The sequence below is a fragment of the Vulpes lagopus genome, chromosome 6 (assembly GCF_018345385.1).
Source record: "Vulpes lagopus strain Blue_001 chromosome 6, ASM1834538v1, whole genome shotgun sequence".
Classification (NCBI taxonomy): Eukaryota; Metazoa; Chordata; class Mammalia; order Carnivora; family Canidae; genus Vulpes; species Vulpes lagopus.
In genome coordinates, this window is record NC_054829.1 from 97,058,755 (window position 1) to 97,075,131 (window position 16,377).

At 35.2% G+C, this 16,377-nt stretch overlaps 1 protein-coding gene across 2 annotated transcripts in view; it reads left to right on the top strand.

Annotated features, from left to right (window-relative positions):
• Positions 1-16,377, top strand: part of METAP1 (methionyl aminopeptidase 1) — a 68,462-nt gene that overhangs the window by 38,861 nt on the left and 13,224 nt on the right. For both annotated transcript variants that reach the window (XM_041758526.1, XM_041758527.1), the window contains 6 exons: positions 4,311-4,423; positions 5,530-5,590; positions 10,124-10,215; positions 11,475-11,558; positions 14,007-14,145; positions 15,690-15,821. In XM_041758526.1, the coding sequence (XP_041614460.1) occupies positions 4,311-4,423; positions 5,530-5,590; positions 10,124-10,215; positions 11,475-11,558; positions 14,007-14,145; positions 15,690-15,821 (621 nt within the window). The remainder of the gene's footprint in view (positions 1-4,310; positions 4,424-5,529; positions 5,591-10,123; positions 10,216-11,474; positions 11,559-14,006; positions 14,146-15,689; positions 15,822-16,377) is intronic.

Consider the following 16,377-nt stretch of genomic DNA (forward strand, 5'->3'; position numbering starts at 1 on the left):
TAGATTGTCACTTTTTTAGATTATCACTGACACATTCAGTGTGTGTCAGTAAAAGGACTTTATAAATATCTTTGAATAGCCAAAAGCATGATATGAAAACTCTATTTTTAAAAAAACCCAAAACTTTATTTATCTATCTATTTATTTATTTAAAGATTTATTTATTCATGAGAGACACAGAATGAGAGAGAGATGCAGAGCCATAGGCAGAGGGAGAAACAGGCTCCTTGCAGGGAGCCCAAGGTGGGACTTGATCCTGGATCCCGGGATCACAACCTGAGCCAAAGGCAGGCGCCCAACTGCTGAGCCACCCAGGCGTCCCAGCCCAAAACTACATAAGTTTTTTTATTCTACTTCTCTATACCTCCTCACCTAATATGCTTGGTTTTGGGATTGCAGAGAGAAGGTGTTACGTAATCATTTAGAACTGGTTCCACCAAGCTTTGTAAACATGAATTACGTGAAGCCTTATCTCCAGAATGCTAAAGTTCTAGGTTTGTTGTGAGGATTAAATAAATCAATCCACATAAAGTTCTTAGCCTATGTACGATGCCTCGTACGTGCTCAACAATTGTTTAATAATCATCTCTGGAAGAACTGAGTCAGGGTTGTGATCAGAAAATCCTGTCCCAGACAAAGCTTAGACATGTGCAGTTCTTCTGTGTCAGCTGAGTAGGAGAAGGCACCCTGCATAGGACTTTGTTCAAGAAGGAAGCCTGGGTGTGCTATGCCTTGGGCCACATCTTGTGTATATCCCACAATACCCACAGTGTACCTGGCTGACCCTTTTGCATTGTAATGTTTGAAAGACAGCTACAGATGTTTATTTACACTGTTCTGTTTTGATAAAGACCAGTTCGTATGTGACTTTGTAACTGACTCCTCAGTACAGTTCATGCTTACTAAGTATCTGTTAACTGGTCTAGCATTTAGGGTTGGATCAAATTGATGCTAACATGTCAACTAACTTACTTTTAAAGTGTAAATTTCCCTAAGTAAATTATACATGGAGATTAGAAAAGAAATTGCCATAATTGAGTCTTTTGTTTTTTAAGATTTTATTTAAAGATAAAATGAGAGGCACGCACAGAGAGACACTCACAGAGAGAGGCAGAGACACAGGCAGAGGGAGAAGCAGACTTCATGCAGGGAGCCCGATGTGGGACTTGATCCTGGGACTCCAGGTTCATGCCCTGAGCCGAAGGCAGATGCTTAACCGCCTAGCAACCAGGCATCCCACCATAATTGAGTCTTAACTTGTTTAGAGATCTTTGAATTAGTTATTTGTTGGAGGTCTGCTTTTAATTCTCTTTTGAAAATAGGTAGTGGAAGGGCCCAAATGCAGATCAGCGGGAAGCTTTGAAAGATTGTACATCTTTTCTTCTCCCTTCACAAGTCCCCAGGAGTGCATCAGACCCAGAAGCCTACATCTTGATGGCTGTTCTGTTCTGTGTTTCAGATGAAAATTATTCTTGACGTTCATGTTTCAGACAAAGCACTTGGTACAGTGATAATTGAAGCAGGCATCAGTTGGCCTGCATTTGGAACTGTTTTCTGTAATCCTTGACCCAAGGCAAGGTGTGATGAATGGAGTTCATTTTTGTCCTGGGATGCGAGATGTTTTTCCTATTGACATTCGTGTTCATGGTGGTTTTCTTCAACTCCAGAGGGGAGGAGGATCTAAAATTCAGGAGGATGAGAGAACTTTTCTTTTTATTTGCTTTTTTTTTTTTTTTAAAGATTTTATCCATTTATTCATGAGAGACACAGAGAGCGAGAGGCAGAGACACAGGCAGAGGGAGAAGCAGGCTCCACACGGGGAGCCTGATGCGGAACTCGATCCCGGGACTCCAGGATCATGCCCTGGGCCAAAGGCAGGCACTAAACTGCTGAGCCACCCAGGCGTCCCTCCTTTGCTATTCTTACTCTTATTTTTTAGTCTTATTCTTTACTATTTCTCTACTTCATATGTAATATTATAATTGTATTCTCTTCCAAAGTAATGTGCATGGACTGGCTGTATTTTTTCATTCTTGTCACTTGTACCTCAACTTCCTTTCTTTTTTTTTTTTTTTTTTAATTTATTTATTTATGATAGTCACAGAGAGAGAAAGAGAGAGAGGCAGAGACATAGGCAGAGGGAGAAGCAAGCTCCATGCACAGGGAGCCCGATGTGGGATTCGATCCCGGGTCTCCAGGATCACGCCCTGGGCCAAAGGCAGGCGCCAAACCACTGCACCACCCAGGGATCCCTCTCAACTTCCTTTCAATCTCAGGTTGATGATGGGCTCTGCAGAGAGGATACTGGACTGGGAAACAGCATTCCTGTATGTCTCTGCTCATTTGAGCCATGTTGCCTGTTTTCCTCTTCTGCAAGATGAGGAGTCCGTTAGTGTAGATTGTCTTTTTTTGTTGTTAACTTTAGTCACCATGTGGCACTTGACATCCCTAGGACTGACTTCTCTTATGACTGGGAGTTTATACCTTTGGATCTCCTTCACCCACTTCACCGTTCCTCTCTATCTTAGCATTATATGAGTCTCTCTCTTCTCCCCCTTTTGTATGTTTAGGTTGTTTAAAGGGCTTTTTTTTTTTTTTTTTAAGATTTTATTTATTCATGAGAGACACACACAGAGAGAGACAGAGACACAGGCAGAGGGAGAAGCAGGCTCCATGCAAGGATACTGATGTGGGACTCGATCCTGGGACTCCAGGATCACACCCTGGGCCGAAGGCAGGCGCCAAACCGCTGAGCCACCCAGGGATGCCCTAAGCCACCCAGGGATGCCCTAAGGGAGTGTTAATTTTCTTATACACTTCAGAAATTATGTGAAGTCTGACTTTTAAAAGCTATGATAGCTTAACAGTAAACAGGAGAAGATCAGTATGCATTGGAAGGTGTATAGGTTGATTTGATGTAGCAGAGATTTGATTTCCTGCTGTGTAAAAAAAGTCTTAGGTTATTTCTGTTTTAATTTGTGGATATGAGATGCAGTCAGAGTGCTAACATCAGATATCATTGAGGATCTGTTCCATGTGCAAAGAATTCTTAGTTGTATTTCTGTGAATACAACATTATGTATTAATAACTAACCTGGTAGGAATGAGTGAGTGAGTGAGTGCGTGTGATTTTTAATTTTCTACTGAGTTTTCAGTAATTTTCTATTGATGGTTCCCTCCTCTTATCTTTGAGTTTCCTACTTCTTATTATTCCTTTCCTGAAAAAGACATATGATGACTATAAAATTTTTTTTCTTTTTTTAAAAATATTTTACTTATTTATTCATGAAAGATACACATGGGGGAGGGGCAGAGACACAGGCAGAGGGAGAAGCAGGCTGCATGCCAGGAGCCTGATGTGGGACTCGATCCCGGGACTCCAGGATCATGCCCTGGGCCTAAGGCAGGCACTAAACTGCTGAGCCACCCGGGGATCCTGACTATAAAATTTTCAAAGCATTTTGAAATATTTGTCTGAAAGCTATTTGTCAGCTAAGTGGGAAATTTTTGTTTTTTATTTTAAATTTGCTGTGGAATTATTTAGAATCTGTTCTTTCTAGAATCTCTTCTAAGAGCACAGAATCCATTTATAACATCTGCTCTCAGTTGGGAAGTTTTGCCTAGGCTTAGATTTTATATTTCAAAAACTGGGCCTTCTATAAATTGACATTGTAGAGAGAATACATTTAGCATTTTCTTGGAAAAGGAGTTCTGTGATCTATTCCTATTCCTTCTTTTCTTTTCTTTTCTTTTCTTTTCTTTTCTTTTCTTTTCTTTTCTTTTCTTTCTTTTCTTTTCTTTTCTTTTCTTTTCTTTTCTTTTCTTTTCTTTTCTTTTCTTTCTTTTCTTTCTCTTTTCTCTTTTCTCTTTTCTTTCTTTCCTCTTTCTCCATGAGAGAGGCAGAGACATACGGGGAGGGAGAAGCAGGCTCCCTGTGGGGAGCCTGATGTGGGACTCTATCCCAGGACCCTGGGATCATGATCTGAATCAAAGGCAGATGCTCAACCACTGAGCCACCCACACATCCCAGCTATTCTTATTTGATACTGTATAAAATCTTAGAATATGTCTAGCTCGGGCCTTTTAAAAGCTCCCAAGACACTTGGATCTTTGGGAAATCATAGGGTTGGTGAACATAGCAAGAAAGCAGCAGCTTTGGTGATTTAGGTTGGGGTGGAAGTTTGCTAGATTTTTATGCCTGGGCTCTGTGGCTTGGTTTCCAAACAAGTGATAATAAAGTATTCTGGTGCTCAGTAGCTTGACAATTGAAGTATTCTTTCTCTTTTTTTCTTGTCTTGTCCACCTTCCAGAAGATGAAAAGGCCAAGCGAGAAGTGTCTTCCTGGACTGTAGAAGGTGATATTAACACTGATCCATGGGCAGGCTATCGATACACTGGTAAACTCAGACCACATTATCCACTGGTGAGTAAATAAGGTAATAAAATGTTTACATTTTTTAAAAGATTTTATTTATTATTTGAGAGAGGATAAGCAGGGGAAGAGACAGAGGGAGAGGAAGAAGCAGACTCCCCACTGAGCAGGTTGCCTAATAATGGGCTCAATCCCAGGACCCTCAGATTGAGAACTGAGCCGAAGTCAGACTTTTAACTGACTGAGCCACCCCAGGTGCCCAAAATTTTACATTCTTTTAAATCAATTTGCACAATTTCCAGTTTCCTAAAAATGATGCATGTATTTTGTATTCCAATTATAAGTTATATAATCAATATTAAATTTGCATTCTAGCTCTCTAGCTTTTATGATATATTATTTGGCATTTAGGATAATTGACAGTCATGGGCAAAGCAGAAAAAATTTTTAGTGAAAGAATGAAAAACTCTTTAATCTTAAAAAAGAAAGAGGTAGATATTTTCTGGCCAACACAGTGATAGTGTATATTACTATTTTCCTTTTTTTTTTATAACAGGATATATTTCCTTCTTAATTTAGATATGGGTTTTCTGCCACTTCCAGCCCTTCCTATGTTCTTGGTAGGTAGACTTCAGGAATAGGAATTGACTGAAGTTGAAATCTGTTTGCAATCCTTAAATATTTAAAAACTGTTTACTGATGTTTTTCTTTTTACAAAAGGAATATATATTTAATTTTTAAAATTTGGAAAAATATAGAATACATGAGAAAGTCTCTTTAATTCTACCTCCAGAGATAATGGCCAGGTGCATATTGATGTATATTTACCTCAAGACATTATTTTATTTTTGTTTTTGGTTTGCCGGTTTGTTTGGAGTAACATGGGCACCTTGTTTGTATGTATCATCTTAAATCCAGTCTCCTTTCTTTCTTAAATATCCTAAGGGAGTGGCATTAACCACTTGGAAAGTAAAGTTTGGTCTTCCATGAAATAGATAGGATATTTAAGATGTCACTTAAATCTTGTTTTCCATTTATATGATAGGAACTTTTATGTTCAGTGTGTTTTCCCCTACTTTTTTTCTTTGTTAGTAAAAATCTTAATAATGAAAGTTAATTTCAGATTTGGTTTTAACTAACCTCTTTGATGTTTTTAGATGCCAACAAGGCCAGTGCCAAGTTATATTCAAAGACCAGATTATGCTGATCACCCTTTAGGTAAATTCTGTGCTGATTCTTCATTTTTCAGTTTGTGGGTTTGGTGACTACTGCAAAGGAAAGGAGTGCCTTTTCTATAGAAATTTTTCAGTGATGGATTTCCAGTAAATGTAAGCATGTTTTTCTGAGACACACTAGAACATTTGCAAGAATTAAAGATTCTTTTTTCCCTTTAGAAATCTGCCCAATTCTGAAAACATTGTTTATGCAGCTGCTAAAGGCTACATTCAACATAATGTATTTTGTGTTGTTATATCAAATTCTAGATTAAAAAATTGTTTTGATTTTAACATATTCTCCTACCTTAATTTTGTAGTATTTATTTAGATAAAAAACAGATTGTGGAGGCCTTGATTGAATGTCTGACTACAAAGGCTGGGCTATAGCAGTAATAGAAATAGTAGTAAGGATGATTATGATTCTGTACCTGATCCGTATTTTTTCATGACCATGTGTCAGGCACTGTGCTAGGTTCCTTACATGTGTTCCTTTCTCCATTTAAACTTTGACCACTCCTGAGTTGGGTTCCATGGTCTTCTCCATTTTATAGATGGATGGGTGCCTGAGATACCCAGAGACAGTAGGTATTTTGCAGCACAAATTAGTGGAGCAGTCTGACCTTAGGGCCTGTGTATATAGCTTAAGTTGGACTATGTGAGATGACTGATTTTACATGTCTGATATGTTGAGAATTAGCATTTTTATGTGGTTTAATATACTAAGCTATGCTTGCTTTATTCTCTAAGAAGTGGGGAGATGTACTAACTTCTTATAAATATAATTTTATTTTTTTAAAGATTTATTTATTTATTTTAGAGATAGAAAAAGAGAGGGAGTGTGCTCCACAGTGGGAGGGGAGGAGGGAGAGGAAAGAGAATCTACAAGCAGACTCCCTGGCTGAGCATGGAGCCCATCTCGGGGCTCAATCTCAAGAAACTGAGGTCATGACCTGAGCTGAAATCAAGAGTTGGCTGCTTAACTGAGCCATCCAAATGCCCCATGAACATAATTTTAGAATTGAGTTAAGTTCCCCACTTCCAGAGGAATTGAAGGACAGGACAGTCTGAATGATAGCATACTGTTAAGAATGTATATTTCATTGCTCTATACTTAATATTCTTGCATATAGTTTTAATTTGTATTTAAAAAATTCATAGATAAGGTAAATTCTAATAGGATAAAATGTTACACAGTGAAAAATAAGTCCTACTCTCCAGAGGTAATTAATGTCTCTTAACGGTTTCTTGCACCACTTTCCAGAGATATTTTATGTCTGCCCACCCCCAGTTACACACTAAAGAAACACGCTATATACACCTTTTCACCTTGTTATATCCTCTTAATATTTCTTATAAACATTCTATATAAACCCAAATAAGTCCACTTCTTTCTTTTCAATGACCGATGTGTATTCCATTTTGGAGATGCATCATAGTAGTTCATCAAACCAGGCCTCTACTAATGTATGGCTAGTTTATTTCTAGGTTTTTACTTCTCACAATTTGGCTGCAGTAACCATTACATCTTTGTGAACATGTGAGAGTATTTCTGTTGGTTAATTGCCTAATGTAAATAGGTGGATCAAAGGATGCATGCATTTTTTATTTTGAGAGAGACTACAAATTTCACCATTTTGCCATTTGTTACTCTCTTTAAAAACATATGGGGATTTCTTTTCATATATTTTCCCCAGTATAGAATATTGCCAAGTTTTATGATTTGTGGTAATTGTTATTATAATTTATATTTTTAAATTTTAAGGTTGGGCATATTTTTATATGTTAAAAGGTCATTCGTATTTTTCTTTCTCTTGATCTGTTCATATCTTTAGCCTTTCCTCCCCCGGTTAGATTAGTAATTTTTTCTGTACTGACTTATAAGTACTTTTTGTATATTAGGAAAAATAGTCCTTTTATGTATGCGTTATAAATGTTTTTTCCCAAATGAACGTTTACATTTTATCTTTTGTAGCATTATATGTATGACAAACTTTCAACATTTTTCTGTAATAAAACTTACAAGTGTTTTCTTTTAAGGGTGTCTGGCTTTATGACCTAGACAGACCTTTTTGGTTCAGAAACTGAAGAAATATTTCTCCTCTTTTCTTCCACTATTTTCATGGTTTCACTTTTTATGTATGATAAGATTTTTGATCCCTCTAACAATTACTATGAGGAGTTAAATAGGGGTGCAACTTAATTTTTCTCTCAGAAAAATAATCTAGTTATCATATGACTAATGTTTAAACATATCAGCTGTCTTTTAACTGATTTAAAATGCAATCTGTGTCTTAATAGTAAATTATCACACATCTGGGTCTGTTTTTGGTTTCTATGCTGTTTCTTTAACTCATCTGTCTAATCATGTGCCATTGCCAAACTCTTATTTTTTTTTTTTTTTAAGATTTTGTTTATTTGAGAGAGATAGCAAGAGAAAGCAAAATAAGGGTGGAGGGAGAGGGGAAAAGCACTTTCCCCACAGAGGAGGGAGCCTGATGAGGGGCTGAATCCCAGGACCCTGGGATCATGATCTGAGCTGAAGGCAGACGTTTCACCTACTGAGCCACCTGGGTGCCCCTCATTGCCAAGCTCTTAATTATTATTGCTATATAATGTTTTAATAGTTGGTAAGCCTTTTTGCCTCCACCTTTCCTCTTTTTCAGAATTTTTTTGGTATTGTAGGTTTGTTTTTCCGTGTGAAATTTAATCTAATTATTTAATTAATTTATTTTTTCCATGTGAAATTTAGAATCAGTTTGTCTGGTTCCCCAGAATATCCTGTTACCATTTTTTATTAGGATAACATTAAATTTATAGACTAATATTGGAAGAATTCACACCTTTACAATTTTGAGTATTCCTACCCAAGAATATTGTTTTTCTACTTTGTCTCCTTCTATGTCTTTTAGTGGGGTTTTCAGTTTTTCTTCATTAGGTTTTTTGTTGTTGTTGTTGTTACATTTATTCCCGGAGACTTTTATCTCTTTTAGTTACTCTTGTGAATAGTATGTTTTGTATTTCCTAGCAATGGTTTGTATATGAGGAAGTTAATTGACTTCGATATGTTTATCTGATATATCTGCCAGCTTGCTGCACTCGTATTTCTAGTTATTTACCAGGTATTCCCTTGTTTTAGGGACACATAATTATTTCTAAAAATGATGAAGATTTAGTTCTTTTCTTTCTAATTTTATACGTTTTATTCTTTCTCTTGTTTAATGACATTTGTTAGTACTGTCAGAACATTGTTAATACTGCTAATACTAATACTGCTGACAAGTGGACATTCCATGATGATGGTTCATAACTTGAGATTTGTATTTGTCATGTTAAGGTGATAACTGGTCATGTTATCAGAATTCTCTTTCTAGATGATCATTTATTTTTCCTCTCTTAATCTGTGGCTCTGATGAATTATATGAATAGATGTGTTAATATAGAACTATCCTTGTGCTTCTAATAGGAATCTCGTTTAAGTCATGCTGTATTTTATGATTTTTGGATTCTGTTTGATAATACTTTATTTGGATTTTTATATCATTTATAAAAAAGATTAGTTCATGGTTTGTTATATTCTTTTTGTCAATTTTGAAATTATTATACTGGCTTTAACACTTTTTAAGTGTGTAAATAACTTGAATTAAGCTAATTTTATTAGTGAAGATTGTTTGGGTGGTATTTTTCAAACTTTTTTGACTGTGACGTACAATGAAATGCATTTTTAAAATTTTTATTTAAAATTTTTTTCTTTGAAGATTTTATTTATTCATTTGACAGAGAGAGAGAATCAGGGAGCATGGGTGGGGGGAACAGCAGAGGGAAAGGGAGAAGCAGGCTACCTGCTGAACAGGGAGTCTGATGCAGGGCTGGATCCCAGGACTCTGGGATCATGACCTGAGCAGAAGGCACTTAGCTGACTGAGCCACCAAGGCTCCCTGAGAAATGGATTTTATAACATGATCTGTGTGTGTATGTAAATTAACAAACATTCCACAATAGCACTCATTCCTACTCTATATGATTTAGTCTAAGATTTTCTCTTCCATTCATTTACTTAAAAAAAAAATTAGTCATGGTCCACTAAAGGGTCATAGACTACAATTTGTAAAACACTGATTTAGGTTCTTGTTTAAAAAAAATCATGGAGTATAATTGATTCATCACTGGTTGGTATATAATTGCTTCATTAGCTGATGATCATGAAAACAATTTGTAAATTGTAGGTACTTTTTAAATGTGAATCATTTATTGATCTTATCAGCATACTGCCTGTCATGTGATAAGTACTCCATATTGACTGATTTCTAATAGATTTGGGAGTTTGGCTTTAGAATTCTTCAGTTTGTTTAGCAATTTCCTTTTCATGTTGGAAATATTTTTAAAAAGTATCTGACCTGGACTCTCCAAATGATGAGATATCATTGTGTTAAATAATAAGGCTAAACGATTATTGTGTTATCAAGAAGACAATTATGCTAATAAGTACTACATCTTTTCATTCATTTTGGCTTTTCTTACTGATTTTCTTTTTCAGGAATGTCTGAATCTGAACAGGCTCTTAAAGGTACTTCTCAAATTAAATTGCTCTCATCTGAAGATATAGAAGGGATGCGACTTGTATGTAGGGTAAGAGTTATTTTTCCACCATGGGATTAAAACGTTTAAGTGGACATGAAGTAATTAAACATGAAGTCAATGATTTGTTGATTTATCAAGGTAGTAAATGTTACATTGTAAGACTATGGCTAGCCATACTAACTTTTCATTAAATGATTGTTAGCATATAATTCATGCAACCTTTGTTTTCTACTTCAATAATTTAGATAGCCTCTTTGAGAAATAATATGGCAGGTAATCTAGTTTAGTGGGCAGCCAATTTTTTTACCTGTTGTATTATTATTACTATTTTTTAAAGAACCAGGTATTCATGATATTTTGTCATTTTATTTTCACAAGTCATCATAACATAGGCAAGCTTTAAGGCTGTTTATAAAGTTAAGGTAAGGCTTCTGTTGTGAAATACAGTAGCCCACCCTTGTTTGTGGTTTCACTTTCCACGGTTTTAGTTACCTGTGGTCAACCGTGGTCTGGAAGCAGGTTATCCTTCTGATGTATTGTCAGAAGGTTAATAGTAGCCTTATGCTACATCACAATGCCTGTGTCCTTCACTTCACCTTATCTCATCACGGAGGCATTTTACATCTCACATCATCACCAGAAGGGTAAGTACGGTATAGTAAGACATTTTTAGAAAGAGAGATCACATTCATATAACTTTTATTAGAGTATATTGTTATAATTGATCTGTTTAATTATTGTTGTTTGTCTCTTACTGTCCTTAAATTTATAAATTAAATTTTATCATAGATTTATATGTATAGGAAAAACATAATATATGTTGGGTTTGGTACGGTCTGGTTTCAGGCATCCAGAGGATCTTGGAACATACCCTTGCAGATAATGGGAGACTATACCTAGGAAGTATAAAAATACTTCCTATACCTAGGAAGTATAAAAATACTTCCTATACCTAGGAAGTATAAAAATACTTCCTATACCTAGGAAGTATAAAAATGTGAGAAGACTTAACTTCCATCAATTGATTATTGTTTAGGTTCTGTAAGCTATGCATTTTTGCATAGAAATAATTCATGCTTATTTATTAAGCTAGTTAGCCCAAATTTATTTATATATTTATATACACATCTGTTTATTGATGGACATTAGAAATGCAAATGGTTTTAAAATGAAAATTTGAGATTATCATATTCATGGTGAGATTTATTTTTACAAATCTCTTACAAAATCTAAGATAGTACAAAGTGTACAGATTTCTGTTTCTATTTCATTTCTTCTTGAGTGTATTAAATATTTCTCTTTTACAGCTTGCTAGAGAAGTCTTGGACATTGCTGCTGGCATGATTAAACCTGGTGTAACTACTGAAGAAATAGATCATGCTGTACACTTAGTAAGAACTTTCCTTTTGAAAATATTTTTCACATTATTAGCTTCTAAAAATTAAGTAAGCTTAAGTTCTGAATGTCCAAAAAAATGTCCAAATTAACATAGCTAATTTGAAAGCAGATTTTTATTTTGTTAAATATAGAAAATATTCAAATCTTTATTCCCATTTTTAAGTATCTGTAATATATGGTCTGAGGTGAGCTTGAAATATCTTGTTTCTGAAACTTACATTTTATGTTTTAGTTTAGTTTTTATAAAATGATTAATTTTATTAATTTATAGTGCTTTGTTTAATTATAGTGCTGTAAATAAATCATACCACTCCATACATTAAAAATTCTGAAATAAAAAAGAATACAACTTCTGAAACTAGATTAGTATAAAAATGTTACCTTTCATAGCTACAGCAACAAAGAAGTAAATAGATAAATGTTTGTAGTAAATATGATATAGGGATATCTTTTTTATAAATATTGCCTGTCCCTCATGGAGAGACCTTAGTATGTGAGTAGGAGTGAATGCACACATTATATGAGTAGATTGTTCAATTGTTCACAAGAGAAGAGCAATAATTAGTTAATAAATCACATGGAAAACTAAACCTCCTATGGTAATATAAACAAATGCAGATCATGAATACCTACTGAATTAGTGAAGTTTTTTTTTTTTAATATTTTATTTATTTATTCATGAGAGACACACAGAGAGGCAGAGACACAGGCAGAAGAAGGAGGCTCCATGCAGGGAGCCTGGTGTGGGACTCGATCCCTGGACTCTGGCATCACGCCCTGAGCTGAAGGCAGGCGCTCAACCGTTGAGCCAGCCAGGCATCCCGTTAGTTAAGTATTTTAAAGATGTTTATTTACACTGCCTTATGGAGGAGATGAAGCTGGTACTCTTTTACATGGTGATGCTACTTTAAATTGGGGCAACCTTTTTGAAAGGAAATTTGACAGTCTGTCTTGAGCTATTTAAAGGCTCATAAATTTATTTATTTATTTACTTACTTACTTACTTACTTACTTACTGAGAGAGAACACATGTGTTCGTGCATGCATAAGTCAGGAGGGTTCAGAGGGGGAAGGAGAGAGAGAATCCCAAGTGGGCTCCATGCCCCAGTGTGCATGCAGTGGGACTTGATCTCACATGCCTGAGATCACAATCTGAGTCAAAATCAAGAGTCAGACATTTAACCACCTGAGTCACTCAGGCACTCAACTTGTAAAATATTTTATTTAAAAAATGTATCAATTCTGATTTGGGGGAATTGTTCCATATGTTACAAAATATATAGTATGCATTAACAGCCTTTTGCATGCTTGCTATAGCCAAGATGTTCTTTTTGTTTTAAGATTTTATTTATTTATTAGGGAGCAGGAGTGGCAGGGAGGGGCAGAGGGATAGAGAGAAGGAGACTCCCCACTGACCAGGGAGCCTAATTATGGGGCTCCATCCCAGGACCAAAGGCAGATGCTTAACCAACTAGGCATCCCCAGGTGCTCTTTTACCTGCTTCTTTTACCAACTCATTTAATTTCTGCAACAACTCCATGAGGTAGACATCATTGTTGCCTCCATTGTATAGGAAAGGAAACTGAGGCAGAGGTTAATTAACTTGTCTAATGTTACACAACTTGTAAGTGATGGAGTTGGCATTTTTAGTCAAGAAGGTTTGCTGTGCTCTAAACTACTATTTATACTGGCTACGGGAAGTGTAGAAGTATATTATTAAATAAGGGAAAAGTGACAGGCATGTAGTTATTGGTTGTAATTTTTTTTGTAATTGAGAAAACTTAATTTAAATTTCTAGTAATAGTGGAATTGCCAGTAAAATTACGATATATTTCACGAATCATATTATATGCAGCTGTTTAAAGATTATTAGTCTGAAGATGTAGCAGTGTGGAAAGAAATATCATACATGCTATGACTCTCACTGTATTAAAAACATCCAAGTAAAATAAGACCGATTAAGGAAAACCAGACCATTTTCTTAGAGGTACCTTTGTTGTTCTATATGAATATAATGATTAAATGTATTTGTAAGTACTTTATCATCTCTTAATTATGTTGGTATTCCTTTTTTTTGGTCACATATAAAATAATTACATTAAAAGTACGTTAATACTTTATTTTATTTTAAAGTATTTTTAACAAAAAGTTAATTCTAAATTAGAATCATATATAATATTTGTGTATATTTATAAATATTTGTAATATGTGAATTTGCTTTTCTTTTACAATTATCAGTAAACTGGTTTGCAGTCTGGTGTATATTGTTTAAGATACTATTTATTACTATTTCTAAAGTATAAAATATCAAGTTCATTAGCATAGGTACAACAAATTTTTTCACAGTTTTCAAATTTTAAAATCAGGTTCATTTGCATATGGGTTAATTTTTTTCTTTTGTACATTCTAAATTATTTTCTCTGTATTTTAATTTATTATAGGCATGTATTGCAAGAAATTGTTATCCTTCTCCCCTGAATTATTATAATTTTCCAAAGTCTTGTTGTACTTCAGTGAATGAAGTTATCTGCCATGGGATTCCAGACAGACGGCCCTTGCAAGAAGGTGATATTGTTAATGGTAAGAAATATGTAAGTGTGACTTCTGTCCCCATCAGTGAAGCAGCAACAAGGTTTTGGGAGTCTGACAGTGACTAGTGTTTTGTTTACTTGCTACCTATTTTTAACTTAGTCTTTTGTGTTTAAAATTTAAAAGAAATCTTAAATCTATGGATATGGAAACTTTTTTTATGATTTTAAGATAACTGCTTTTAAGATACTTTTAGAAAAATAAGATACTTTTAGTATGATAGGTTTGGTAGTGCATGAGTTTCTTTAATGCCAGTTATTTTATGTGATTGTTAAAAAGGTGAAAGATGTCAGTGAAATGTGGAAGTAATGTTATTTCAAGTGAGATTTTCCCCCCTCTTTTCCTTTTAGTGCACTAATGATTTTGAAGAGATCAGGGCAGACTTTTTAGAGATAAGGAGAAATTTTTAGCAATATATGAAGACCCTAAGAAGAAAGCTAAATTCTATAAGAAGTGCCTTCCTTGATGTGTTAGAGGTCCTGAAAGTGGCTGTAAGGACCACTGTATTAACCTGTCTTGAGACTGCAAGTGCAGAGGAAGGAGATGCCAAGATATTTCTCTCTGTGATTAAAAGAAATATCGACAAAGAAGGTGTCCCTATATGGTATTTTTAATATTGGTTAATAACTTGGTCTCTTTAGGAATCAGATACCCCGTCAGATGGGGAAGCATGAGCCCATATGGTAAAGGCTGCAGGGAGTGCCCTGCTGTGATGCTGGCTGGGAGTGATAGTGGAGACAGCTGACACTTCTTATCCTGGTTGTTATTCTTTAGTTAGGGTATCTCTGTATGAAGTGCCATAGGTTTCGAGTGGTCTGGCCAACCCTGTTTTTTTTATACAAACACTCTTATTTTGATTACATGTGTAATGCGTGAGGTTTTTCAGGAATATATGTGTCATGCTGGCAAACACACTATTGTGATACTTTAGGTTGGTTGAAAATTCATGGTTTAAAAATACTAATTTAATGTGTACATTTAGTGTTTTATGTTTTATAGTTATATACCAGTAGTCGTACTCTAAAATATGAGGACAGTGGGAAGGATGAATTTTCACAGTTAAGTGAAGAGCAAATGAGTCTCTGAAAAGTAAGTTTAGAATAGTGTAAGTTTTCCTATTTGCGGATTTGCTAGAAGGAAAAAAAATCTCGTCAAAGATGGAAAGTGAAAGCAATATTTTCTGTTTAATGTCAAAATGTAGCACAGTCCTCCGTTTAATGCTATTAATTTGGCTTATTGATCTTGCATGAATGTATCCTCAATACATTTCTTCTGCCACACCCGATCTAATTACTACTATACCTAGAAAAGCCCACCTTCTGACTTGTGCTGCATGACCATGTCCCTTTTCTCCACGGTGAGTTCAGTTGCATTACAGGTGATAACTGTATATCCATTAGTGTCTAATTTAAGAATGCAGAAATTGTCTTGCTCACGAAGCTGCTTGCTGCTGTCATGTTGGAGAAGTGACTTCTATTTTGAAATAAAAACAAATGTGGTCTTTATATTTGTACTTTATATTTGTTGTTTTGCAGTGGACATCACTCTTTATCGCAATGGTTATCATGGGGACTTGAATGAGACATTTTTTGTTGGAGACGTGGATGAGGGAGCACGGAAACTGGTGCAGACCACGTATGAGTGCCTGATGCAAGCCATCGACGCAGGTCAGCATCAGTGCTGGCACCCGCTAGAGCTGCTGTGTGTTGTGATGGGCCTCACATGGCTCTTGTTGCATTCCTTGTCCCTGCCAGTTTTGCCTCTACCCTCCCTGAGTTAGCTTCAGATTTTAGCACTAACTGATTTATGGGTGATTTGGGAATTTCATTTTCTTTGGCTGATAAATGAGGAGGAATGTATATTATTTATATAGAACATGATAAATGTATAGGAATGTATAGTTCTTGAGTGCAGTTTTTCTTCTATTTGTTAATTCTGTCATAAGTATTATGTTCTCTTTATAAAAAAAAAACAAGATGCTAGATTATGAGAGAAAAATGAATGATCTTCCCGTAATACTTTCCTCTTACCTTTTTATATATTTTTTTCTACTTTTAACATTTAGGTTTTTTCTCCCTTGTGCATTAACAGACAGACACAGACACACCACATACACCTATGTGTATCTGTTTAGTTAGGTTAAATGGAGTTACACTATTGGTAGCATTCTGTAATTTGGTACTTTCTCAATAGGATCTTTTTGTTTTGTTTTGTTTCTAAAGA